This window comes from Convolutriloba macropyga, chromosome 11 (genome assembly GCF_964194025.1).
Source record: "Convolutriloba macropyga chromosome 11, txConMacr16.3, whole genome shotgun sequence".
Classification (NCBI taxonomy): domain Eukaryota; kingdom Metazoa; phylum Xenacoelomorpha; order Acoela; family Convolutidae; genus Convolutriloba; species Convolutriloba macropyga.
In genome coordinates, this window is record NC_134478.1 from 56,219,877 (window position 1) to 56,246,700 (window position 26,824).

The 26,824-nt window shown below is 36.5% G+C and overlaps 2 protein-coding genes across 3 annotated transcripts in view; both read right to left on the minus strand.

Moving 5' to 3' along the window:
• Nucleotides 1–26,824, minus strand: part of LOC142349456 (chromodomain-helicase-DNA-binding protein 1-like) — a 369,586-nt gene that overhangs the window by 244,838 nt on the left and 97,924 nt on the right. The window lies entirely within an intron of this gene.
• On the minus strand, nucleotides 13,252–26,487 carry LOC142349612 (uncharacterized). Its single transcript, XM_075401295.1, has 3 exons — nucleotides 26,182–26,487; nucleotides 24,916–25,000; nucleotides 13,252–13,590 (listed from the first exon to the last, which is right to left on the minus strand). The coding sequence occupies exons 1-3, from the start codon at nucleotides 26,333–26,335 to the stop codon at nucleotides 13,374–13,376; spliced, it is 456 nt and encodes a 151-aa protein (XP_075257410.1). The 5' UTR covers nucleotides 26,336–26,487; the 3' UTR covers nucleotides 13,252–13,373.

Below are 26,824 nucleotides of genomic sequence, written 5' to 3' on the forward strand. Positions count from 1 at the left end.
CTGTTACGCTTGGGTTCACCCAAAATTCTTCAACACGCCTGATTTGAATATCAGCTTCTAATTAGCATAAAATACGCGATAATATTTAGAGAAAACAAGCAGATCAATCATTATGTGTTATCACAATGTTTGTTCGAGATCATACCGCATTCAAATAACAAATTAGTTTTCAGTTGAATGATAAAAAAGACAGCTTATTTGTTTTTGTATGTGCGATAGCTGTTTTGTAAAGCTAGCTAAACACAGCTACAACTAAAACACAATAAATCGATTCGTGGGACTAAGAGCGGCGGCATAAATTGCCATATAGAAATTCGGATCTTTTCAACAATTGCCCCCCCCCCCCCCCTTTGGTACCTAGTAGAGAATCGCCTCCCCTTTTGTGCTATACTTTACCACAATATTACTTGGCCTACACTTTAGATAGCCGAATATTAGTTCAAGCGCAATTGCGGACCGCTGTTCATAGCCATGCCTCTCATGCGCTGTGGGATGTTATCCGGAAATCGCGGGTCGGTTATCGCGGCGAAGCGACCCTCCAGTCGGAAATTCTTTTCGCTTTGTATTCCGGTTCGGCTAATTGCTATACCACGGTGTATTTTATTCTATTCAATTTAATAGTATGTGCATGCGTGGAAAGTTATTAGTCGTCTCTGATTGGTTAATAAATAGGGGGGGCAATTGTTGAAAAGATCCAGAAATTCATCCAATTTGAAAACGTTTTCTCCATTTTTCTATGGCAATTTGGAATGTTTTAATGTGAAGTCAGTAATGAGGAACAAAATAAGGATCTTTTCAGCAATTCTCCAACTTCAACAAGTCATTCATTTTGTCTCTTTCATTAAATGGAATAAAAAGTAAGAGTAGCCATAATTCTGACAATTTTTAGCGAATTTGTGGCGCTCAACCAGCCAAAAATTTATAAAAACATAGGACCAAATTTTACATCAACTTTTAAGAATTATTAAAAAAGGGACTAGAAACAGTATGGATCAAAAATTGGTTGACGAAACTATATTAACTACCAGTAGACTTTACTAAGAAAAACTATTAACTGAAGTAAAAAAGATATAAAGCGGTTCAGACGGCGCTCTAAAATCAAATTCAGCGACAACTGGAGAACATTCACTCATTAAAACAAAACTCTGATGTCATCTTTGGAAACAATAAAACTTTGGAAACTTTGGAAACAATAAAACAACCCGAGATTGCTTGCTTCAGTGAAACTTGGCTAAATTAAAATATTGAACCTGGCTAATACAAACTTGTAGTTTTCATTTCGTTGCGCTATACAAACAGATCAAGAAGAGGGGAGCTGTTGCAACTTTTTGCAGTACCAAGCAACATGATGAATTGTTTTTTGATAAACAAGATGATAAACTACAAATTCAAACAATAAAAATCACCTTAGAGAATACAAATTTTTGTCAGGGTTCTGTACAGGACGCCAAATAGCTCCGTCTGATCTTTTTTAGACATTTTGGAACAGTATTTGGCGGAACTTAACCAGCCAAAAATTTAGTTAGTGGTGTAACGAATACAGCAAACGATTAACTCGTTTATACGATATCTGACCCTAATTGTTTAAATGAAAAGACGCCGAACGGAATCACAACCGAATCAACTTCTTTTTTTGACTTTGTTTTTTCAAAGATTGAAACAAATGAAAATCGAAGAGCTAAAAAACAATAATCAGTGCGCATCGTTCATTGAACAAGATTTTCTGAGTGGTAAAAGTTCTAGTAACAGCCAAAGAGAAATGAGAACTTGGAACAAATTAAACGAAAAGAAGTTTTGCTAAATGCAAATTCATGGCAAAATTAATGAAAAAATTTTTGTAATCTGTGCCGGGCATTCAAATCAACAAAATAGAGGAAAATTTGAGCAAAAATTTTTTGATATATTTTACGAACGCATTGGAAACTTTTCTGTTTTTTACTTCTGCTGAATCAAAAAATGAAAACCGTTAGCTAATTAGCAGGACTAAGAGTGCAGTATTGACAAAAAATGAACTTCTAAAAGAGTACCAGAGACTTCCAAATGAAATCAATGCAGAAATTTATAGAAGCATAACCAGTTTGTGTAGGGAGGCAAAATCCCAAAATTATAATGACCAGCTGAACTGCTCAAGTAATAAATCTACAAAATTTTTTGTGGTATTAACGATTTAGAATGCGAACATGTTGAAAATTTAACTCGGATTATCCAACAGCAGACAGTTTTATCAAATACATTAAAATAATAAGAATTTTGTCAAAAAAATTCAAATATGTTTAACTCCTTGCACTGACTTCACGTTATATCCTGAGAACTGCACTGCTGATTTTTAGATATTATCGCCTGCCTGAAAAAGAAGAAAAGATCGGAAATTTTCAAACATTGCACCCTCTTTCTGAAGAACTAAATCTCACCATTCGTGAAAGTATTTGCAAAGTTGGTGAACCAGTGTTTTTTTATTCCTGTATATTTTCTTGAAAGTTTTAAATTGATCAAAGTCTTTCCTAAACACAAAACGGGAAAATTAATTGATGTGAATAACTATCGCCCAATCTCTATCATTCAAGCTCTATCTTTCAAACTATTTTGAATGCTTCTTTTTTCTCAAATCAATTAGTTTCTAACTAAGTAGAATTTATTCAAATCTAATCAATTTGGCTTCAGGCACAAAAGATGTACAATTGATGCTATTTTAGCCGTAACAGAGAAAATTATTGCTCTTTTAACAGAAAAATGTACAAGCTGTTAATACTGTAGATCACAACATTTTGCTTGCCTTGAGTGAAAATTACGACTTGAGGGGCGTACTTTGAATCTTGTTACGCTCTTATCTAAACAAATCATTTGATTTGAACAGACAAATAAAATCAAAAGCACTAGACAAGACGGGTGTTCCCCAGGGTTCCTTCTCGTTTCTCATCTATAAAGCCGGTCTACGAGTAGATGACACTAACTGAACTTTGATTATCTTTTCTGACAACTGTAATTTGATTCACAAGGAAAACTTAGACAAATGTAACGAAGAATTGAATTATATAAAAAAATTTGTTTCAAAAACAATCGGCTAACACTAAACAGCGAAAAAAATGTTAGAACAGATGTTTCAAATCAAAACATTGAAAATTGAAAAAATCGTTGACTGATAAGGTGGTAAAAAGTGCAGATATCTTGGAATGAAATTTGATAGTGAACTGACATTTGATACACACTGCGAAAAATTATGAAAAACCGGTTTCAAAGAGAGAATTTTTTATAGATCATATAAGTGCCTTTTTCAACAGCAGCCAGCTAAAGGACGTTTACAAAACACACATTGAACCCATTTATCGATATGGAGTATTAATTTATGGCACTGCAAACAAATCATTTATAATCAAGATTGAAAAACAAAAAAGAATGATAATTCGGAATTTTTTCGGGCTTAGAAAGTATGAAGATATGCTAAGATTAAAGAAAACTTTGGAATCTGAATCAATGGAGATCGACATGTTCAATAGTTGTTTAAGTCGTTGACAAATATTGTGTGACAAGAATCGAAATACCCCAATGTTAATAACTTCATAACCGAAGTTGCTAAATTTCAAAGTTGCTGAACAGCGCCAATAGACTGAGAATTTTGAGAAGAGACGAAAATTAAATTGAAATAATGAAAGAAAAAAATGAAAATAAAGTACTATTACTTTTCAATAAATGTTCAGCCGTACAAAAACTTTTTGATATCGATAATAGGGTGCAAAATGGAGGCGTTGGTAAAATTGTTGCACAATTTCTGGGATTGATATAAATGTGATAATGATAGTTCCTAAATTTTTGTGTTAGCAGTTGTTTCTATTTAAAACAAAATATGCCAGTGTTAATTTTTACGGTGATGTGGTCATATGTAACGAATGATGATTTTCGATTTTTTTTACTTATCAGCGAAGAGAGACTCATCAATTGTTTGCTCAAGAGACCTCATTCGAGGGACTAGATGTCTGATTGGTGCTGTCTCAAAAGGTTGTGCTTTTCGCAAAATATGTACTCTGACTGTAGTTCCAGGTTTTTGAAAAATTCATTAATATTGTTATTGTTATTATTAGTATTATTTTTATTGTTATTATTATTATTATTATTTTTATTATTATTATTATTACTATTATTTTTATTGTTATTATTATTATTAATATTATTATTATTATTAGTATTATTATTATTATTATTATTATTATTATTATTATTATTATTATTATTATTATTATTATTATTATTATTATTATTATTATTATTATTATTATTATTATTATTATTATTATTATTATTATAAGTGTTCACTCCCATGCATCCTATGAGTTCTGGGATTCGATCCAGAAATTTTGGGTTGGTTATCGCGGAAACGGATTCACCGAACCCCCAGTTGGTATTGTATTTTCCTCTATATCTTAAATCGAATGGTTGGCATACCTCAATTTCAAACTTCTAAAGAAGCACCCTATATTCACCCTATCATCTTTTGCTAGTTGTTTTTGCGTGAGCTTGCTTCCCTTCCACTCAACGTCACAAATAAGTGATCCCAGAAGCGTTAATTCAAATACCATCATAAGCTTCGAGATGTCTTATCTTACCATCCAACTGAGGTTTACCAAGCTCAGTCCATATTTTTGATGATATCACTGTGCTATCTGCCCCTGTGTCTACCTGCATTTTAACTTTGCAGTTATATATTGAGATATATTCCTATGTCACAGATATGCTAAAGATTTGTTCCTTAGTATAAAACATTCCCATCTCCGATGCTGGAGATGTTTGCTCTGAACAAACAATTTCTTCTTCGCAATAGTTATTCTGTTTATTGTACTTACCAGAAATTGGTTGAGGTTTCCTTCTACACATTTTTGAGAAGTGTCCCACCTTTTCACAGGTGTTGCATTTCTCACTTAGTGCAGGACAGTGTCTACTAGAGTGTAGCTTACCTCCACACCTAGTGCACATGTTGCTGCTTTTATTAGCCGTAATTTTTTCAGTTGGTTTTCGAAAGGACTTGTTGAAGTTGAACCCAACTTCTTCTTTCACAGTAAAGGGCTTATTACCTGATGAAGAATTTGCAAAAGCCATTGCTTGACTTCTGAACTGTAAGCTCTCGGTCATTTCACTAACCGACATTGCTGGTTTTACTTTAATACCGTCTAGTAGTCTAAGTTTTGCTTCATGGTCCCTCAAACCTAAGATAAAATTTTTTTTACCAACTCTTTTTCGGGGTTGGCCGCTTTTTTCAGTTTTTCGCAGTCACAATAGCGTGCTTCTTCCCTAATACGTGCTAGAAAGTCGTCGTCTGACTCCCCTACACCTTGTACTACGGACAGAAATTTAGCCCCTTCTGCCGTTACTACTCTCTCTTTAGGAGAAATATAATTTTGATTCGCCAATCTGATGTCTTTATACGGAGTGTCTATCAAATTCCTAGGACTCCTTAGGCTGCTAAGTTTAATAATTGCATCTTGCCCGCACATACTAAAGAAGAAATTGGTTACCTGTAGGTCCTGTACAGTACCATCGTTGTTGACCTTGTTCTCTTTCTTCTCTGCGCGACATTTCGCTACAAAAGAAATAAACCACACAGTAGCTGATTCTGCGTTCTGTAGATCCAAAAATTGTCTGTCTGTAGCTGGTCTGGACACCATTGTCGTGGTCGATAACACGGGTCAAAGAATTCAATAAGTTGAATTTTAAATTAAATTTTACTGAAAATATACAAAAATTAGCTTCTATTTATAGTAGTTATCTATGCGAAAAATTATAGAGAAAATTTAGATTAGCTAAAAATATTTTACAAGATTGGCATGTGAATAGATCTTAAATCCGAATCCCGGAGGTGATTTTCTATTTTCTTCAACATTTCATGAAAATTATATATGGCTTGGGTACAATCGAGTTCATTAGTTGGAGGTTGGTGGATGTTAGATTCAGGTTTCTGTTGGTTGGAGAATTTACTTCTGACATATGATTGATAGGTCAATGAGATAATGATAGCGCCAAAACAAAATTAGAATTGAGTTTAGTTTTGTGGCCATTACTTATCGACACAGCAAAAAAGTTCGTCAGGTAAGTTCTTCTTTCGTTCTTTGAAACTTTAATAAAGAAAACTTCTATGTTTCTTGATGTTTCTTTGAGACCATCATATCCTCCCTCTTTTCTTAAGCAAGTTTGTGGGTATAGGTTCTCCAAATCTGTCGGGTTGTTTTCTGTTTCTTGTTGATGTTCGTGAAGGCTCTGAGGTTTCGGGTTGTTGATGTTCTGCAGATGATGTGGCTGCAGAAGCTTCGTTTTGAAGTTAAGGTCCCACATCTGTGCTCTGAAGTTGTTGTTGTGATTGAGATTTGGTCTCCTCCACTGCTAGTTCAGTTTTCACATTGTCCTCGTCTAATCTCGCAATTTGGTTGTCGCTCACTAGAATAGTCTTTGCTGAGTTTTCGGGCTGTATGAAAGATGTGTTCAAGCCCTTCCTGATGATGAAGGTAGCAGGAACTTTCTTTGTCTTTTCGTTGGCCTTGAAAAAAATGGGTTCGCACAAGTTGAAATCTGCTATTGCTGGTAGTCTCACTATGCGTCCCAACAAGAGTTCAACCGGAGTTTTGCTCCTTGTCTTTGAAGTGTTGCGATGTGTCATCAGTGCCCTTTGCAGGAATGTTCCAAATGACACATTAAGGTTGGGACTCCATGCTTGAAGTGCCCGCTTCACTGTCTGAACTGCTCGTTCATCTAGTCCATTAGCTCTTGGATGATAGACGTGTGATTCCATTTTCTTAATTCCCAGTGATTCAAACCCCTGTTTAAGGTCACCACTTACAAATTCAGGACTATTATCAGATACTAAAGTTTTTGGTATTCCGAATCTTGCAAAGATTTGACTAAGATATATTTTAACTGTTTCTGATGTTCTATTTCCCGCGGGAAAGGCTTCTATCCGACCAGAACCTGCGTCAACAATAACTAAGATATTGCCTCGGTCCTTAGCATATCCCCAGTCCATGTGGAGCCGTTCCCAAAGGTCGGCTTCTGGCCACGCAGAGACTGTTTTTTCCAGGCTAGGCCTGTTCAATTGACAATTCTTACGTTTATTAACAAAGTTTTGAACGTCTTGGGTAATGCCAGGACACCATGCTATCATTCTGACTGATGCCTCAGTTGCATTCTTCCCGGGATCTGTCTTTTGCCCTTTTGCCAAAACCAAGTGTCGTAGTTTGGGTGGAATGAAAGGAAAAACACATCTGAAGATGATTCCATTATGTAAAGTAAGTGCATCTTTCTGTTGTTTATTCGTTTCATTATGTCCGGGAAGAGTCTGTTTGTTCCAAGTTCAGTTTTGATTTCTGCTTGGGTCACCAAATCACTCTGGGCGAAGTAGATGTTATTGATTGCGAAGCACACTCGATCGCTGTCCGATTCGTCTTCGTCAAAATCCATTCTGCTCAAAGCATCTGCATGGGGTATCTGCTCTCCTGGCGTGTACTTCAACTCATAGTCAAAACCCATTAGAACTATAGCCAATCTTGTGATCCTCGCTGATGCTGTCTTCGGGATCTCCTCGTCTGGTGCAAAGAGATAATTGAGTGGTTTGGGGTCAGTCTGTAGGGTAAATCGTCTTCCAAGAAGGAATTGTTTTAGTCTTGTGACCACAAACACAATTGCCAATGCTTCCGGCTCTATGTTTGAGTAGTTTTGCTCCGCTGGAGTCAATTTTCTTGCTACATATATGACTGGATGTCCTTCTTGCGAAAGAACCCCGCCAATGGCTTTTTCAGAGGCGTCAGTAGTAACTGTTGCTTCTTTTTGTAGACTATATGGCTGACTAGTGGGTTAGCACATAATTCAATTTTTATCTCTTCAAAGGCTTTTTGTTCCATTTTACCCCATAAGAAATCACGATTTCTCATGTTATTTAAGGGTAGCAATTTTGCAAAATCAGGAATCACTCTTCTGTAAAAATTAGCTAGCCCAACAAACGATTCGAGTTGTTTATTGTTAGTTGGTGCTCTTGCATTTTTTATTTTTTCAACATGTTTGGGATCTGGTGCTGTTCCCTCCCTTGAAATGGAGTATCCCAAAAAGCTAACGCTATCGACTGGTTTTGAGTTAGATTTTTTCTCATTAATAGTAAAATTTTTCTCAAGTAATCAACTCTTGACTGCAAGCATTCTCTTGTCGAACTGCTCCTTGGTAGTTCCATACACCAATACATTGTCTTGAAAAATTACAACACCTTTACTTCCTTTGAGTGTTGATTCGATGCAATTCTGGAAGATTGAAGAAGAGTTTTTCAATCCCTGAGGTAGTTGGCACATCTTGAACAGTCCCTGAGATGTGTTGATTGTGCATATATCTTTTGCTTCTTCGTCAAGTTCAAATTGATAGTAGGCATCTGAGAGGTCAATTTTTTCAAAGTATGAGGCCCCATGTAGGTTGTGGACGATCGTCTCAATGTCTGGTATTGGGTAGTCCTCATCCAAGACCTTGCCATTGATGTGCACTTTCAAGTCCACGCAAAGTCTCAGTTCTCCACTCTTCTTTCTCTGCCACATCACTGGAGATGCATTAGTGACTCCTCCTGGCTAAACCAATTCAAGGATGCCTTGTCTGATCATTTGTTCCAGCTTCTCTGTGACCTTGTCTTGAAGAGGTAGAGGTATTTTTCTGGCTTTGCACAACAGTAGCAATGTTCCTGGTATCAGCTTCACATGAGCTTTGTAACCCTTCACAGCAGGTAGGTGCTTGTCTGTGATGTTGTTCACACCGTGCTTGGGTAGAAGGTCTCTACAATGTAGTCCAAATTCTTTATCAGACTGCTGCACAACTGCTAGTTGTTTTACTGCTAGTTGTTTGAGCTCGCTTCCGTTCCACTCAACGTCACAAATAGGTGATCCGAGAAGCGTTAATTGATGACCATCATAAGCTTCGAGATGTCTTATTTTACCAGCCAACTGAGGTTTACCAAGCTCAGTCCATATTTTTGATGATATCACTGTGCTATATGCACCTGTGTCTACCTGCATTTTTACTTTGCAGTTATTTATTGATATATATTCCCATGTCACAGACATGCTAAAGATTTGTTCCTTAGTATAAAACATTCCCATCTCCGATGCTGAAGATGTTTGCTCTGAACAAACATTTTCTTCTTTACAAAAGTCATTCTGTTTATTGTACTTACCTGAAATTGGTTGAGGTTTCCTTCTACACATTTTTGAGAAGCGTCCCACCTTTTCACAGGTGTTGCATTTTTTATTTAGCGCAGGACAGTGTCTACTAGAGTGTAGCTTACCTCCGCACCTAGTGCACATGTTGCTGCTTTTATTAGCCGTAATTTTTTCAGTTGGTTTTCGAAAGGACTTGTTGAAGTTGAACCAAACCTCTTCTTTCACAGTAAAGGGCTTATTACCTGATGAAGAACTTGCAAAAGCCATTGCTTGACTTCTGAACTGTAAACTCTCGGTCAATTCAGTAACCGATATTGCTGGTTTTGCTTTAATACCGTCTAGTAGTCTAAGTTTTGCTTCATGGTCTCTCAAACCTGTGATAAACTTTTTTTTACCAACTCCTCTTCGGGGTTGGCCGCTGTTTTCAATTTTTCGAAGTCACAATACCGTGCTTCTTCTCCAAAACGTGCAAGAAAGTCCTCGTCTGACTCCTCTACACTTTGTATTACGGACATAAATTTAGCCCTTTTTGCCGTTACTACTCCCTCTTTAAGAGAAATATAAATTTGAATCGCCAATCCGATGTCTTTATACGGAGTGCCTATCAAATTCCTAGGACTCATTAGGCTGCTAAGTTTAATAATTGCATCTTGCCCGCACATACTAAGGAAGAGATTGGTTACCTGCAGGTCCTGTACAGTACCATCGTTGTTGACCTTGTCCTCTTTCTTCTCTGCGCGACATTTCGCCACAAAAGAAATAATCCACGCAGTAGCTGACTCTGCCTTCTGTAGATCCAAAATCTGTCTGTCTGTAGCTGGTCTAGACACCATTATCATGGTCGATAACACGGGTCGAAGAATTCAATAAGTTGAATTTTAAATTAAATTTAAACTGAAAATATACAAAAATTAGCTTGTATTTATAGTAGTTATCTATGCAAAAAATTATAGAGAATATTTAGATTAGCTAAAAATATTTTAAATGATTGGCATGTGAATAGAGCTTAACTCCGAAACCCGGAGGTGATTTTCTATTTTCATCAACATTTCATGAGAATCATATTTGGCTAGGGTACAATCGAGTTCATTAGTTGGAGGTCGGTGGATGCTAGAATCAGGTTTCTGTTGGTGGGAGAATTTACTTCTGACATATGATTGATAGGTCAATGAGATAATGATAGCGCCAAAACAAAATTAGAATTAAGTTTAGATTTGTGGCCATTACTTATCGACACAGTAATAAATATCGTCAGGTAAGTTCTTCTTTCGTTCTTTGAAACTTTAATAAAGAAAACTTCTAAGTTTCTTGACGTTTCTTTGAAACCATCACATGGAGATAAATAAAAGTTGCAATTTGGCTGTGCAGCTTCCAACTTTCTCAGTGACAAACTTCATAGAGCCATTAGTGGGCGCTGAAGAAATTGTACCTCGCAATCAGAACAATTAATTACAATTTTCCGGTACAAATCTTGTAAATGATTAGCAACGAGTTTTTCTTTGGCTATAACTTCAATCATTGCATCTATTCTGCTTCGCCCCCCCCAATGTTTTTAGGACCCCCAGTTACAAATTATGTGTTATTATACAGCAGGTTACTATGTAAGAAAATAGCACGTTCGCCTGGGGGGTGTAAAAGATTTATGCTCACTACGCTGGGGGGGGGGGAACAGAATAGATCCCAATCTTTTTAGGGATAGGTCATTTCGTTGGAACTCCGACAAGGAACTTGGTTGGCTAACTCCGACTACACGTTGTGGCAATATAGCACCAGCAATCAAGATTCTATTTACAAAGTGCTTTTCTTTACCAAAATTTTTCCGTTTGATGTCAGTCTTGTACCGATAAGTAGAGTTTCGCGGTTAGAGCACGGATTGTAAGAAATGTCGACTCTCCATTTTAACTGAAAATGAGTTTCGCTGGTTATTTTCTGCGAAACAAGGCAGAATCAGATAGTAAAGTTAAAAATAGGTTTTAGCGATAAAAAATTGCATTTTTTTTTCTTAAGAAACATCAATTCAAAAATCATACCGGCCCCGACAGTTGGAAGCAAAACTAAGCGGGTGTAAATCAATGGTTAATGGCATGTTCACCCAGAACATCTTCTTGAGTTTGTATAACTTTTGGGCCATCTTACCCCATCACTGAGTTAATAAAAATAGAGATAGCGTGATTCGAATATTTTTCATCTTTTATGAGAAATATGACTGTTTAAATGCAACCTAAATGTGTCGATCATGGGAAAAAATTAGGATTTGCAATCGAGTTTTGCCTGAAAAAAGGCTATTTTGACAAAAAAGGTACTTAACATTTCAATTGAAACGTTTTTTTCCCAAAAATTGAAATCGGGTTGAACTGAAATAGGGGAAGGGGGACTTATCTTGGTTCCAGGCATCCAACATTAATGCGAGTGTTGTCCCAAGACTAAAACTGACAGAAATACCGCACGCCTGTGCTGTGAAGCGTAAAATTTGAAATGCATGCTGGAGTATTTCTATTCGTGTCATGACTTTTGGAGGCTAGTTTAAATTTCCAAGGACCTTGGATATGTCATTTTTAACTTCCCGGTCCGACTGGAAGTCGTAGCTGAGGTACAAACCAAATGCGAAAAAACAGTTAAAATTTTGCCACCAATTGCCTTTGCTATGATAGTTACAAAAGCACCCCGGTCCTTTTTGATGTTCTGTGTTCTTTCAAATTTGGGTTCCACTACTTTTTAAATCGCTCCCAAACTAACAATTCGCAACCACTTACCTGACACGAAACGATGCAGTAAAGACAATCTTTTTGTACGCCATAAAAACCGAATTTCTTTACTTGAACGAGTTTTGACTGTTAATTGAGGAGATATGAAGCCCGGAAATACGTGTTGCTCCGGACACCCACCTGAAATGTCGTCCTTTGTCGGCTGTCAAGTCATATATTTGTTAAGAACTTCATCCTCTCATGTTCTACTCACTCAATCATTCATAATCTTCAATTGGAAGTTACAGAATCGACCATTTCAGGTTCTCCAGTGAGGTTGTTAAAATACCTAATCTCTTCCTACGAGTAAAGTGTATATGGTGACCTCCGCGCCATAGAGTCGCGATATGGTCACTATATACACATTACTCTAATTCCCTTTATATATCCACTACTCTATATTCACTTCTTTTATATTGTGGGCATGCACTAATCGTTATCTATCTTGAGGCCGTAATATTGTAAGTAGTTTCAACTATTTCAGGTAGGAACTTTCCGCAATAGTAATTTCTATGAGAACCCGGATCCCTCAGATTAATGTATGTGGACCCCGAAATGAACCTCAATGGTCTATTTGGCGACCTTCTGGAAGTTTCTGTTATGACGAGAAGATACACATAGCGTTAACCTACTGTGTGCATCTATCTATGTGGCAATTTTGCAATTGTCAAGTTTTAAATTTAAAAGTCAGTTTAGAGAAAGTTTGCTTTAGTAAACATATAACTGATTTAAATAAAGTAATAGGCCTTCTTAGAGAGAAACCCAAAACTGTTTTTGCAAACTGTTAGTTTAGAAAGAGTAGGAAAATAGTCGTCTATTTTATTCAGAAAATAGTAGTCTAGTGGGATTAGACATTTTGAGATCTTTATTGAGTCGCCAGATAAGGCCGGTATTCTGAGAGTAACTTGGATTACTAATTCTGGTTATTAATTTACAGATTATAGAGTTAAATGCTTTTTAATTTGTTTTAAGTTCTGATTATAATAGGGCTTGTAAATTATCTTGGTTTCATACTTTGATTGAATAACAGTTACCAGAGTTGCTATTTCGAATTTAGCTATTTTACGAATGGAAACCCTTCCAACAAGAGTGAGGAGAAAAAATAGCGATAACTTGAAAAGAAATTCTGAATTTGAAAGGTGTTTTCATCAGTCTTCTGGGCAACAAAAAAACCCTTCGTTGCGTGGCCTACGAAAAATTCCGAAGACGACACCGCAAAACCCTTGCCCTTAACCATGCGTATCATTAACTTTGAATGCTGATTATAACAAATATTAATAGAGTTAAAATCGGGGTGCGTAGATAGAGCGGTGTGACCAACTGGCCTGAAAAAAACCGGATGCATCTACAATTATACGCTCAATATAATAATTAGCTTCGGAAAAAAAGATTTCATTAAAGTCACTCCACATCATGTTATAATAATATAAACAAAGTTATTTTCTCTCCGTCAACTAGGAAGTCACACAGACTTGCACCCACACAAACACCCCACAGCCTTGCATAGCCCATCCACGGCACAAAATGCGCCCCACGGGTTGGCATAGAAAGCGCCACTGTTCCATTTGCACATGTGATCACACTGGGAGGATTTGGAACACCTCCCCCAAACCCACCAGGCACTCACTGTCTTGCCCAGAGACCATCTGTTGTAGGAGCCGCGTTTAGGCTTCTTTCTCCTGAAATAGAAACACAAATGTAGAACAAAATGTAACACAAAATAGAAACACAAATGTATAAATAATCCTTTTTTATCTCTTGAACGTTATCCAGGCTAAGATCCCCAACCGAAATTATGTTTGGCGTCTCCGTTTGAACGCATAAGAGTCCAGCCTGGGTCGAGGTGTCACCGCTAAAATCGCTAAAAGATGTATGATTTGCGGTGAATTTGAGTAAATGTGTAAGATTTGCGCTCAATGCGATGAATGCGGTGAAAAAACTCTTAAACGATGAAAATTTTTTTCACCGCTTAAGCGGTGAAAGAAAAATTTTCACCGCTACCAGCAGAGTTCGGTGAAAAAAAAATTTCACGGCTACCAGCAGAATTCGGCGAAAAAAATTTCACCGCTCCCAGCAAAATTCGGTGAAAAAAAATTTTTCACCGCTATTCACCGCTAATCTTACATTATTTTTGACCAAACTTCGACCCGGGAGACTACTCTGAATTGTGTTTGACGGAGGCTACTTCGAATGCACAAAATTCTTAGCCATGTTTGATCAAATGTCTGGTCATAGATGTTTTTGAACGCATGGCAGTCTTACCAGAGGTTCCCCCGATCTCAGTTAAGCCTTAAAGTTTAAAATAGTTTTTGTTATTGTTTCATTGCCATATGTTGGCTCAGCTCATAGTCAACAACTCACCAAAGTCTGAATAGCAGTCTGCTGGCTCTAATCAGACCCGAAGAATCCAGCCGCTAAAAGTTTCAGGACCCGTTTTTGCAGCTTTGAACTTGTACCTAACGATCAGAGAACATTTTCATCGGGTCTGATTTTTCAAAGAAATTTTGGATTTCAGTACTGATTCCGAATGATTCTGAAGCTTTTCTGATTCAGAACAATTTCAAAGAAATTTTGGTTTTCAGTACTGATTCCGAATGATTCTGAAGATTTTCTGATTCAGAACAATTTCAGAATTGTTCGGTGAATTTCTCCGAATCAGAGGAGTATTCAGTAAGCGTTTTTGAATTAGCTGTGAGTAAGATCAAAAATATCCCAAAAGTTTTAGCTACTTTGGACGAGATTCTTCAATTCCTTTAGGTACTGTAAAAATTTGTATTCTTGAAGGACCTGTTATATCTTATCTTACTGAATAGTTTAGGATTCGCGTTGCGAATGCTTTGTCTTAAGAATGTAGTAGCAAGTGCAGGGCGAATACACAACTAATTGTGTATTACGAATTCTGATTATTGGAAGCGCGACGCGGATCCACTGCTAAGATTAACTTAGGATTATGAAGAGCGTTTGCAGAGTAACTTGAATTCAGATTGACTAAATGAGATTATGATTACTAATAATAAACTGGTATGAACAAAATATGAAATAATTTAGTAGACTAACGGGAATATTAACATAGGTGAATAAATAGAAGTCATAACTTTTAGTTATAAAACACATGATATAATTATAGATATAGAGGGTAAATAATTTAGTACACATAAAGGTTTCGATATATATTTAGGTATCCATACGTATCACATTTCCCTCGTGACAAAAAAAAATTTAATGTATTTACAATTTTTTAGAATCAACACAAAGCATGAAATTGAATGAGATGAACATAACTTAACTCAAAATGTAGAGGTACTACTATTGTTAAATAATTGTGTAAGTGTAAGGCGAATACGCGTCAAATTTTCAACATGTAAAGTGAATACATTATACTGAATAATTTAAATGCACACACAGAAATAAATGGATTCGCAGGGCGAATACTGAAAGAAATTAAAGGCTGACAATTGAGGATGAACTGTAATCAATTAAAAGTAAAATCAACATTAAATTTGGATCAGAAGAGCGGGAACAAGACTAAATAAATGAATGTAGTTTAAGACAGTTTTGCTGAGTTTTTGGGCTTAAATTTCATTCTCTGCATCTCAAACCGACATTTCCCGTTCTTGCTCATATTCAAAATATCGAACTCTGGGGTCCGGTGGTGAAACTTGTCCCAATTGTAAGTCGGGTCGGGGTGGTGACGGGATTCTAGATTGTTCGGCCGTTTGGATGAGAGCTACCACCGAATCTGACCGTTTTGATCGTTTCTTCTCTTTTTTATTCTTGCGCTTCTTTGGTTGAGCAGAACTTGTTGAAGCCAGAGTACTTGTAGGAGAAATGTCGGCATCTGTGAAGCCATAGAAGTGGGGTCGATTGCGCTTGCGGCCTTTTGTTTGGTCGTCCTGTGTCTGTGCGGAGGGTACTTGTGATGCAGGTGTAGGTGGAGCCGGTACAATCGAAATGAGGGGCTGGTTTTGAGCTGGTACGTCTTCTTGAATATCAGCTGTGGGGACATTAAGGCGTCTTTTGAACTGTTGTTTGGTCGGCTTGCGTACCGTTAGCGCACGCGATACGTTCGAGTTTACAGATGATACTACTGATGTAGTATCACGTTGGCGATGTCTAATTTTGATTTCGCCCCTCTTCTGTTTCTTAAGATCGTTACTATGCTTCGCGATCTTAAATTCTGTGGTCTTTTCGTAGGGAGCAGGGCGTCGCTGGGCATATACCCACAAGTTGGTGGATCTTTCGGCTTTAGTCCCAAATTTTGCGAGATCACTATCTCGGACTGTCACTGGGGTTCTGCCAGGCTCATTGATTATCGTCGTTGTTGGTGACGACTTGGTGACGAAGGATCCAGGCTTTAGTACTTCGTACAGACCCGCCAGTTGTCTTTTTGCTCATTTCTTTTGTGGTAATTTTCGAGCCAGTTTGACATTAAGGGACTGTTCTGTCCTGGGGATAGGGTCTGTGATCTGCGGATGAGTTATGAAACGGGACTCTTTATTGTCGGATTCCCGATAGCGTTGACCTGCGTCTAAGGAGGCCTGGCACATCTTCTGCTCTATTTCAATGTCACTTCTGTTGGCACTGATCCATCCATTTTCGTCCAGCAAATCCTCCGCAGAAACTGTTCCAGCATCTAAATAGTGATTAACAATTTTTTCATAAGTTAGATTTTGACTTGATGGAAGTGTGCTAATATTCCTTAAAGGAGTATTTGCAGGACGACCGAAATGAGCTTCAAAAGGTGTTATCTTTGTTGTTTTCTGTTTAATTAAGCGTAAATCAGAGACTATTTGTTTTATTGGTTTAGCTGTGGAAAATGTATCTTTATTTTCGGCTTTCATGCAAGATAAGCGTCTTTTAATTGTTTGGATCATTCGCTCCACCAATCCAATAGCTCTATGATCACCGACCGGAGCGTCGAGTATGTCGATATTATTTTCGTTACAATAGTTTGTAACTTGTTTACCTACAAGACAAGTTGCTTGGTCTAAGCGTATTGTTCGCGGGATTCCATGAGTATATGCATAATCACGCAGAAATTTTACTACGTTTACCCCATTAGCATTGTCGAATATTCTAACAGTTGGATATTTTGAATAACGGTCAATACATGTTAAGAAATAAATGTCTTTGTCTTTATCATTAATTATCGGACCCCCAAAATCAATCTGTATTTCTTCGTTTGGTTCTTGACAAGCTTTGTGTGGATGCCATTTAGATTTTGGTATAATAGGTTTCAGATTCTTACCAATATCCGTACACGGGACGCAATCAGATGTTTTTGCTAAAATTTCCCTATGCATGTAGGGCCACCATGCATATTGAGAGAGAGATATCATCCTCCAACTACCCGGGTGCGTCATGTGGATGGATTCGAGCACCGCCTCCTTAATAGAGTTTGGAATGGCCACGCGTTGGTCAACACACAGACACCCAGATTTCACGTGTAAGTCCTTCCAAAAGGAGTGGATGTATGTGCTCACTTCTTTACAACGGGCCTCATCATCCTGCATTACACAATCGCGGATCTCTTTCAACACCGCGTCTTTGCTCGTGAGGACCGCCAGGAAAGATTTCGTGAAGAGCTGGTTGAGGTTGTTTTCAAATACCTCTTCCCGAGAGAGCTCGATGTCATATTCCTCGGGTGATGATGATGCTTGGGTGTTGCTGGGTCCGGCTCTGGTAGATGAGATGGGGGTGGATTGGGTGCGGAATGTCACTCTTGGGGTGTGTGGTGAAGTTGGTGGATTGTTTTGTGGTGCCTCTTTTGCTGACATGTTGATGTGAAGTACTTGCTGTGTGGAGCTAGCTATCAAATGGCAATTAGAATTTTGCGACTGGATTCGCGATGCGAGTGTGGTATCAGATTGAAGCAATTAATTTGCACGGCAATTAAAGTTAGAAATGAATTCAGAATTGTAATTGTTTACTTGTGCTCGAGGAATGAATGGATTAATTGAGGCATTTGAATTATGCGCGCTAATTTTAGCAGGTTTGCAAGAGTGGACGCGCGTCGGGTGTACTTGTTGCTCATATTTACTAGTTATGTGCCGCTTTTGGAAAAGAATTTTATTTGCGTTACTAAATAAAGATGTAATCGCGTCGCGGATACGGGAAATTGTTGCTACCATAAATTCCTCATCGTATTGATTGACACTTTTAGCGTTCTGAATTGGTTGTCGCGAAATATAATCAACCAAGCCCATTCGGGTACCAGGAATATGTTCGATGTTAAAATCAAATGGTAACAAATGGTCAATCCATCGTGTTAATCTACTGTTGTAGGATTTATTAGAGCGGTGTGATTTTAAGACTGAAAGAAGTGCTTTGTGATCTGTTAAAACTGTGAAAGTTTTCCCAAATAGATAATATTTAAAATATTCAATGGCCCAAACCACCCCAAGTAATTCGAGTTCATTTACACTATAGCGTTCTTCATTGCTATTAAGAAAACGAGATGCAAAAGCTATTGTTTTCCACCCTTCACAATCTAATTGTTCAAGCGCAGCGCCTAAGCCTTGGCGGGATGCATCGCATTTGATGCGCGTTTCCAGTGTTGGATTAAAATGAGTATTTTCTGTAGCGTTTGCAATAACAGTTTTGATATGTTCAAAATGTAATTGATGATTCTCATTCCAAATAAATTTTTCGTTTTTCTTTTATAAAGGTCGAAGAGGGTGGCATATTTTGGCAAGATTAGGTATAAATTTGCTTAGATGGTGAACGCTACCTAAAACTGACCGTAATTGTTTCAATGTTTTTGGGGCTTTGATTTCCGCAATTGCCGCTGTTTTAGATTCGATAGGTTTAACACCACTTTGTGAGAATGTAAAGCCAAGCCAATTTATTTGATGTTTTGCGAAGTGGCATTTGCTTAAATTAAATCTAAGGTTATCTGCTTCAAGTTTTTGGAGACATTTGTATACGTATTTCAGGTGCGATTCCTGGGTGCCTTTGCTAACTACGATTATGTCATCCAGAAAACAGTATGTGTTAGTCAGCCCAACCAATGTGTAATCCATTGCCTTTTGAAACTCGGCCGGCATTTTTGTAAGGCCATAAAATCCCGTTTTAAAACGATACGTACCTGTTGGTTCGCCGCAAATGGTATTAAAATTACAATGACGTGCAGTATCTGGATGCAGCTTTAGTTGTCTATTGGCATATTTTAGATCGATTGTTGAAAAATAGACATTATATCCCAGATTTGAGTTATCAATATGTTGTGAAATTGAATCGATGAGACTATCTATGTTTGGCAATTGATACTTGTTTTTGTGGATCGCTTTGTTTAATATTTTCGAATCAAGAGCTAATTTTACAGATTTGTCCTTTTTGACCGTAATTACAATGGGAGAAATGAAGTTTTTATCCGAACATTCTTGTAATTTTTCAATGTGTCCTTGTTCAGAAAAATTCTTCAGTTCAGCGGATACTTTGTCTAATAAATTTATAGGAACACGGCGGCCTTTTTGGTGTGATGGGGTATAATGTTTGTGGAATTTTGAACGAACTGTATGTACTTTGGACTTACCAATTCTGGAATTTAGGTCGGGATAATCAATAGCAATCTGTTTTTTGATTGGGCAATATTCTTGATCTACCTGATTGATTGTTACTTGATTACTTGATTGATGTATTGAAAGTCCAAGAGCTGGAAACAAATCTCTACCCAATAGAGAACGATGTCCATCCGCCACTACTTGAATTTCGATTGGATTCGCGTACCAATTGCTGCTTTGAATTGAAGTTTGGAGAATGCCCACCGTATGAATAGGTTCATTTGAAAATGTTTTCAATTGTTTAGGATTCGCTTCGCGTATCCACTTCGATTTTGGGTCATGGGAAATGATTGAGTTCGCCAAGGATTCATTTATTATTGTGCATACGCTGCCCGAATCCACCAAAACATTTGTTGATGTATTGCCGAGAGTTACAGGGAGATTGGTTGCGTCCAACGAAGTTGCGGAATCTGTTGAAGATATTACTGCTACACAGTTATCTTCATCTGAAGAATAGTTTGACTCCAAATCGGGATCAAAATTGGCCGAAATTTGATTGACATCTTCAGTTTGATCGTCTTTTTCTACGTTATTGACCCGCGGTTTAGGTTTTGGGTACGAATTGGGATCTTTAGGTTTGCGACAAACCTTTACGAAGTGGTTTTCAATACCACAGTTATTGCATCTTTTTCCCCGAGCGGGACATTTATTACGGTGGTCGGAGGTCCAATTAGATCCACAGAAATGACAGGTTGTAGGCTTTTTCCGTGCTGTTGTGTTCATATTGGAAAAAGGGGTAGCATTCGCGATACGTGTCCGTTGTACTTGGTTAACCGTTGATTTGACTCGGTTTTGCTTGCGTTCATTTTCAGTTGGTTGAGTGTACCCATCTCAATATTAATTGCTATTGCCAATGCTTTTTCCGGGTCTACTGTTTCTTTAAGAAGTTCCTTCTGAATGTCTTCATTTTGCATATTCGCGATAGAGACGTCCCGGATGATAGTGTCCCCTTTATCTCCTAGATCACAGTTTTCCGAATGTTCTTTGAGATGTCCATAGAACTTCTCAATAGGTTCTCCCTTTTGCTGTTTTCGTGTGAGGAAGAGGTGTCTATCGAAGGTTATATTATGGATCCGAATGAAAGTTGTATTTAGAACATCCCAAAAATCCTTCGTTGAGATTGTTTCGAGGTTGATGGTTGAATTTTTTGAGTTGAATACGCGCCGCCCTTCCATGCCTAAGCTCAAGTACATCAGAGAGGATGCTTTTCGATCACATAACTTCCACTGTTTGTCACCACAAAGTACGCCGACTGTAATGACACGTTGACATTGATTTTTCCACGCTGTTTTTGCCTGCTCATTGCGGGTACGTCGATCTCGTTCTGATTGTGCCGTCGGGTTGTCCACTGCGTCCTCATATGCTGGTTCAGGAGGTAACAGAACATGTTCTGGAGGGTCTACCAAGAGAAGGTCCACTTCAATTCCCTCTCTAGCGAGGATTGCGAGTTTCAATTGTAATCTCCAAAACTCCCAGCGAATTGGGGGTTCTAGTGTCGCCTTTTCCCAAAAGGGTTGAATCATGTTATCAGCTTTCAGGAGACGAAAATATTATATTGGTTCCAAGAACTAGTCCATGTATAATGCTAAACTATGATCACGTGATTAACTGGATCTGATCACAGAATCAGTATTGATAACATTCTGATTTTAGTTCTGATTCAGTACTGAATTTGCTTTAGTGTTATCAACGGGCATGAAGCCATTTCTTTTGAAAAATGTCTATTTTGGCAACTATGTTGATAGCAACTTGCAACAACGAAATATTGAGTGTTTTTTCAAGACACGCGTTTTTAAGAGGAAATAAATTTGAATTTAAGTGTGAATATGTCATCAATTTTTAGGAAACCAATATAATATATTCGTTGAACAGATTCCAGAGCGTTGTCCACACTTTTGTGCGCTTGGAAAAACATGTGATTAGACTTTAGTTTGTGATAAAGTTTAGTTTTCCTCTGATAAGAGTCCATCTCGACCATTGTCCAAGCATTCATGCGTTCAAAATCATTTCTTCATAGATTTTAGAACAAGCTGTGATTAGATCCAGCTAATCATGTGATCATAGTTTAGCGTTAAGCATGAGTTAAATCGGTTATTAAACCGGTAGCTAAACCAGCTGTTCGACCGGTTGTTTTAAAACCCATCAGAAATGATTTTGAACGCATGAAAGCCTGGACATCGATCGACATGGTTTCTCATCAGAGAAAAACTAAACTTTATCACAAACTAAAGTCTCATCAGGTGTTTCCAAAAGCACAAAAGTTTGGACAGAGCTCTGGAGTCTGAAGTCTGAGATCGCTTTTGCCTAATATGGTCAAAACGGAGATATTTTCACGTGCACTTCTTGTGGACGGAAAACTGCGACCTCACAAAAATCTGATCAAAGCCAGCTTTGGTCTGGAACCTCAAATTATGTAGCTGTCCATGCAAATTGGTTGTTGCAGTGATAAGCAAAATATCATATGGGAGATCTAATTTGATTTTACAATGGATAAACATACCTGTCTTTCTGAATCTGTTTTACAGCCTGAATTAGTAATAGATAGACGTGGTTCCTTTGAGGTTTTATTAATGATGCAATTTATAACCGCGCAAAAAATACAGCCCCATAAATGTTTAGCAAAACTTCTTCATTTTTTGGTACAATTCCATATGACCCTATTTCAAGTTCCTAAAAATCAACTTTACCCCTTTTGATGTAAATCATCTCCAAATCAACTAACCCATCAATGGTATCGAAAAGTTCGGTTGATTCGCTGAAAACATGTAGTATGGTGAATGCACGCTCAAAAACTTAGGTGTTTGAAACGTAGATAGAGATGATCAATTGCAGCCCAATTTGGAATAAGCACTATTTTGCTGTCACCTTTGAGGGGTAGCAGAAATTTGAAAATGAAAATGAAAACGAATTCTGTAACCCAAAAAATTTTGCGTTCATAAGCAACTTGAACTAAAAATACTCTCCTCTCCTTCATTGGATCTTGCTGATGCTAACTCTTTGGCTTCATCTTACTATTTGGTTTATAAAATGTAATTTGAAACAAAACACAGTTTCATTAGTAATGTGTTTCTAAGGATCGCGAAGCAATATATTGTTTGTAATGAAAGTTTTTTTTCATTTCCCCTGTATTACAAACATTGATGTATCAAAAAAATTTCTTTTTGAAGAAGAAATTGAATAGTAGTTTCCTAGACCATATTTCACAAACAATCTGGAAAAATGCGTAGTCAATATGGTTTTCCTGCATCGCGTTTCTTCGCTCAAACCTTCATCTAATAGCTTTTTTGCTTGAAATAATGGAAGCAGAAACTATTCCGATATTGAATTGTTTGGCATTTTTTTTTAGACAAAGTTGTGAAAATATTGAACCTCGTTTCAACACAACTTACGGAACTTTTATTTATTATGAAAACAGTGTTCATTATGTCAGCAAAATAGGTCTAGCTTTACTTCAAATAAGGAAAAATTAAGCGTTAGAAAAACAATATCCGAAGCTTTTGTGAGCTTAAAAGTCTGATGTGACGTCAAAACAAAAAAATTCTTCCGATTTGAAAAATTTCAAAACATTTTTTCCCTTCCTTCTCTTTAAAGAACAAGAAAAACAATAAATAAAGAGCAAAAAAATTACACAGAAAAAAGTTTTGAAATAGACAGGAAACAATTAATAGATTAAAAGGAAAAACAAATTAAAGGAATAAACAAAGGAAATGTGATCGTTAATTTGTTTCAGGGTCGTTCCCGTTCTTTATATAACAAAATACAATGATTGGTGCAATTTCGTTGCATTTTTCGTGCGTTTCAGACCCTGAAACAAATTAACGATCACATTGCTCCTTCTTTACAAGTTTCTGAATTTGTTCGAATATCTAGCAAGTATCATAATAACGTTGAAACGCAGACAAGCGTTCGAAAAACCACTGACAAGCAAACTAACCTCGGCCGATGATTTTTCCCCAGAAATAACAGGGAAAAAAGTGTAAAGAAGTTAAAAATAAAAAAGTACACCCTTTTTTCTCCACTGAATTAAGGGCGAAAGAGTTAAATTATAAGAGTGTAACTTAAAAAAAATAAAACTGGAAGGAGGTAGTGAGGATTGCTCCCCCATATTGCCTCTGTCGAACATGTTACTTTCTCTTTGTGCATTAATTATTGCGCCGCAAACTGGCACTACCATTAAACGTTTCAGTTGGATTATATTGTAATTGTGTAAGAATGTAATTTTTGTCAAAACACCATAAATTACACTCTTTGCAAAGAATGCAAAAAAGAGCAGAAAAAAGTTTAAATGCAGTGTAATTTCCTAAAATTGCACTCTGACACTCTTTTCCCGATAAATAGGAGTTGAATATGCATTACAACCTAATCCCCGCTAATTATAGGTTGGATTAAGGACGAAACCTAGGACCGGGAACATCAAAATAGTGATCTCTAATTGCTTTAAATGTGAATTTGACGTTTGAAACATTTGATGGCGTTGCTACAGCGTGTCCCATAAAATTGAAATAAGCAAACCTTTCAAAGCCATAAGACAGGGTTCAAAAGTCAAAGTTTAAAATAAAAACATGTAAAAAATTTGATGAGTAGAAGCTTAATGGAAAAATCGTTTTTTTTTTAAAAAATAAACACATATTCAGATGCTAATTTGTATGTTTTTGGTGTTTGTTGAACCTTCGATTATTACAAATTTATGAGACAGGCTCTATAGTCAGTCCCATACAGTTCCGACTCAAGTGAACGTTCGAAAAACTCTCGACAAGCAATAAAACAACAAAATGCTGCTCTCTACATGTTTTGATTTTGAACTTTGACCTTTGAAACAGTCGATAGCGTTGCAACTTCATGGGACTTACTATACTTTATGAGACTAACTACAAAACTGTAATCGACCACATGCTACTTTAATCAATTATAGCTTGACTGCAAATAAGCTTTGATTTTTATAATTACGTTTTATTTATTGTAGTTCTAGGTTTGAAAGTTAAGGAAAATTTGCCAATATCAGCGAAGTCAGCCCCCAAAACAGATATGATTGCTTTGAAATTGTTGTCAAAGACCAAAATAGTTTTCATTAAGTACTCATTTTAACCAACTTTGCAGACTGGACAGAAAAACGTACGATGGTAGTTAGAAATCTTGTCATTGTCGGTTTTAATTTAGCGGAATAAAAATTCGTTTGTTCCCTATAATCATTGCAATATTTTTGTGCTTTTGATTTAAGGCGTAAAAAATACGACATAATTGATACATTAAAAAGCAAACCATGCAAACGCTTGCTATAATAAACAAGATTGTAGTTTATGCTCAAGAACATCAGAAAAATTGAAATTTATTACTTTTAGAACAACGAGAAATATTGAACAGGAACAATGAGAGTTTTTTTTTAAAAAAAAAAATATCCAGGTGATTTTAAATTAGGGCTCAAGCCTGAAAGATGGGACGTACCTGATGACGCGATTGTGGTGTCTCTGAGTATTGTAAAATGAATCCACATAACGGTTTCCATGGCTATACTTATGGAGCCTCTGGACTGTGCAGTCGTATTGTTATCAGATATCTTTGTTTTACCCCACATTAATTGATTTTAATATCAAAAATATGTCAAAATTTGATATCTCTAAAAATAATCAAAAAACAGAAAAATGTGATTGTGTTCCTCGAGAAGGCAGTTGGGGAAAAATTAAGTTAGAAGGTAAACAAAGAAAATTTAAGAGAGAAAATTACCACTATTTGTGATTTTTTCCATGTTTTGAATGATTTTTTTTTTCATTAAACTCATATTCGTCTGTTTTCTGTAACGATTGAAAAATGTTTTTTTTTCATTAGACTCCATTTAATTTGTCAACATCGTTAACTGACCGAATTCCGAAGAATTGCGTATATATATATATATATATATATATATATATATATATATATATATATATATACTCCATTTTGAAGACAATTTTCATGACTCGTGTTTTAAGATTAGAGCTGTAAGCATCCGCGGAAATGAAGTGAGCTAGGCTAACTTAGTTCAAATTCACTTCAAAATATGTGCTCTCACATTTCACAAAGCGTTTTTTTGAGGCTAGCGTAAAAATTTGGATTAATCTTTTGTCACTAATTGCCCATGATAAGTCACTAGTTTCCACACTATAAGTGTGTCTCTTTCGAAATGACTAAGATAATGTCAATTAGAACGAAATGAGAGGAAGTCCAATTGGTGATTCTTTTCAGAAATTTCTCCCCCGATACTTAATGCTGATTAAGAAGACATTTATCTATTCTAAGATTACATATACCATTTTTTGCAAGAACAATTAAGTCTCTGAATTGAGTCTAAAAAAATTGCAAAAAATTGGGTAGTGATTTTTTAGGTTAATTCTATCTTTAAAGTTAAGGAAATGGGTTTTGTTTATTGGTGTATGAATACTCGTGATAGAGCGAAACTTTTTACGATATAAGTAACTTATTTCCAAGTTTTGCGATGCTATATTCCATCGTAGAAAAAGGTATATGAATCGCAAAAACTGGGGACAGAGATTTGTCACTCGATTCCACAAGAATTCATTGAACTTTGCCTTTTAGGACATTGACCACTTAATGGTGTATTAAACATCAACTTCGACCTTTGAACTCTGTTCTGTGTTTCTGAAAAATTTCGTTATTTCAAGTTTATGGGACGCGTTATGGCACCATTGTTTGCCTAGATTGTTAACAACAGACTAATTTTATTCTGGTCCTCTCTGGGCAATCTATCGATATATTTGCGGAATTTCTGCAGTTCCTCAATTCGGCCACTTGAAACTTGAGATACAAATGTGGAAATAACAGATAAGATGAAAAGTAATGGAAATAAATGTGCTATTTTTACATGCATAATTTTAATTTTGAAAAGGATTTCCGAAGTCAATGTCAAAAATATTTGTCAAAAATATTTGTCAAAAATATTTAACCTCAATGTTAATAATTTTGTTTCTATAATTTGACAATGTTTGATTTGAATAACCCATCAATAAGTTTACCTAGCACGTTTCAAGATTCTCTTTTGATTATTTGATTAACTAATATTTGCATGATGTTCATTAACGGTCCAAAATGTATTCAAAATTGATGCACTTATTGATGCATTTTGTCTTTTCTCATTTTGGTATAAACAATGTTTCTAAGTGTTTTGTAAACCATATTTGGAAACAAATTTCATGAATTTACCACGAATTTTTTTTAAAAAAATATAATTTGCGAGGGACGTACATTTAAGAACCAGAAAAAGGCCTTGATTTACGGGAAAAACCAAAAAACATGATATGAAAAACAGTTATAGAAAAAAAGACAAAAGTTTTAAGTTTTCACCATGAATAGTACAAAT

What these genes read in the sequence shown, in the direction of transcription:
- LOC142349612 (XM_075401295.1), bottom strand. Translation starts at nt 26,335, where the DNA reads ATGCATGTAAAAATAGCACATTTATTTCCATTACTTTTCATCTTATCT. An exon ending in AGAGGACCAGAATAAAATTA is followed by an intron (nt 25,001 to 26,181) that starts GTCTGTTGTTAA and finishes ACGACTGCACAG; the next exon opens with TCCAGAGGCTCCATAAGTAT. An exon ending in CACCACAATCGCGTCATCAG is followed by an intron (nt 13,591 to 24,915) that starts GTACGTCCCATC and finishes TTTCTATTTCAG; the next exon opens with GAGAAAGAAGCCTAAACGCG.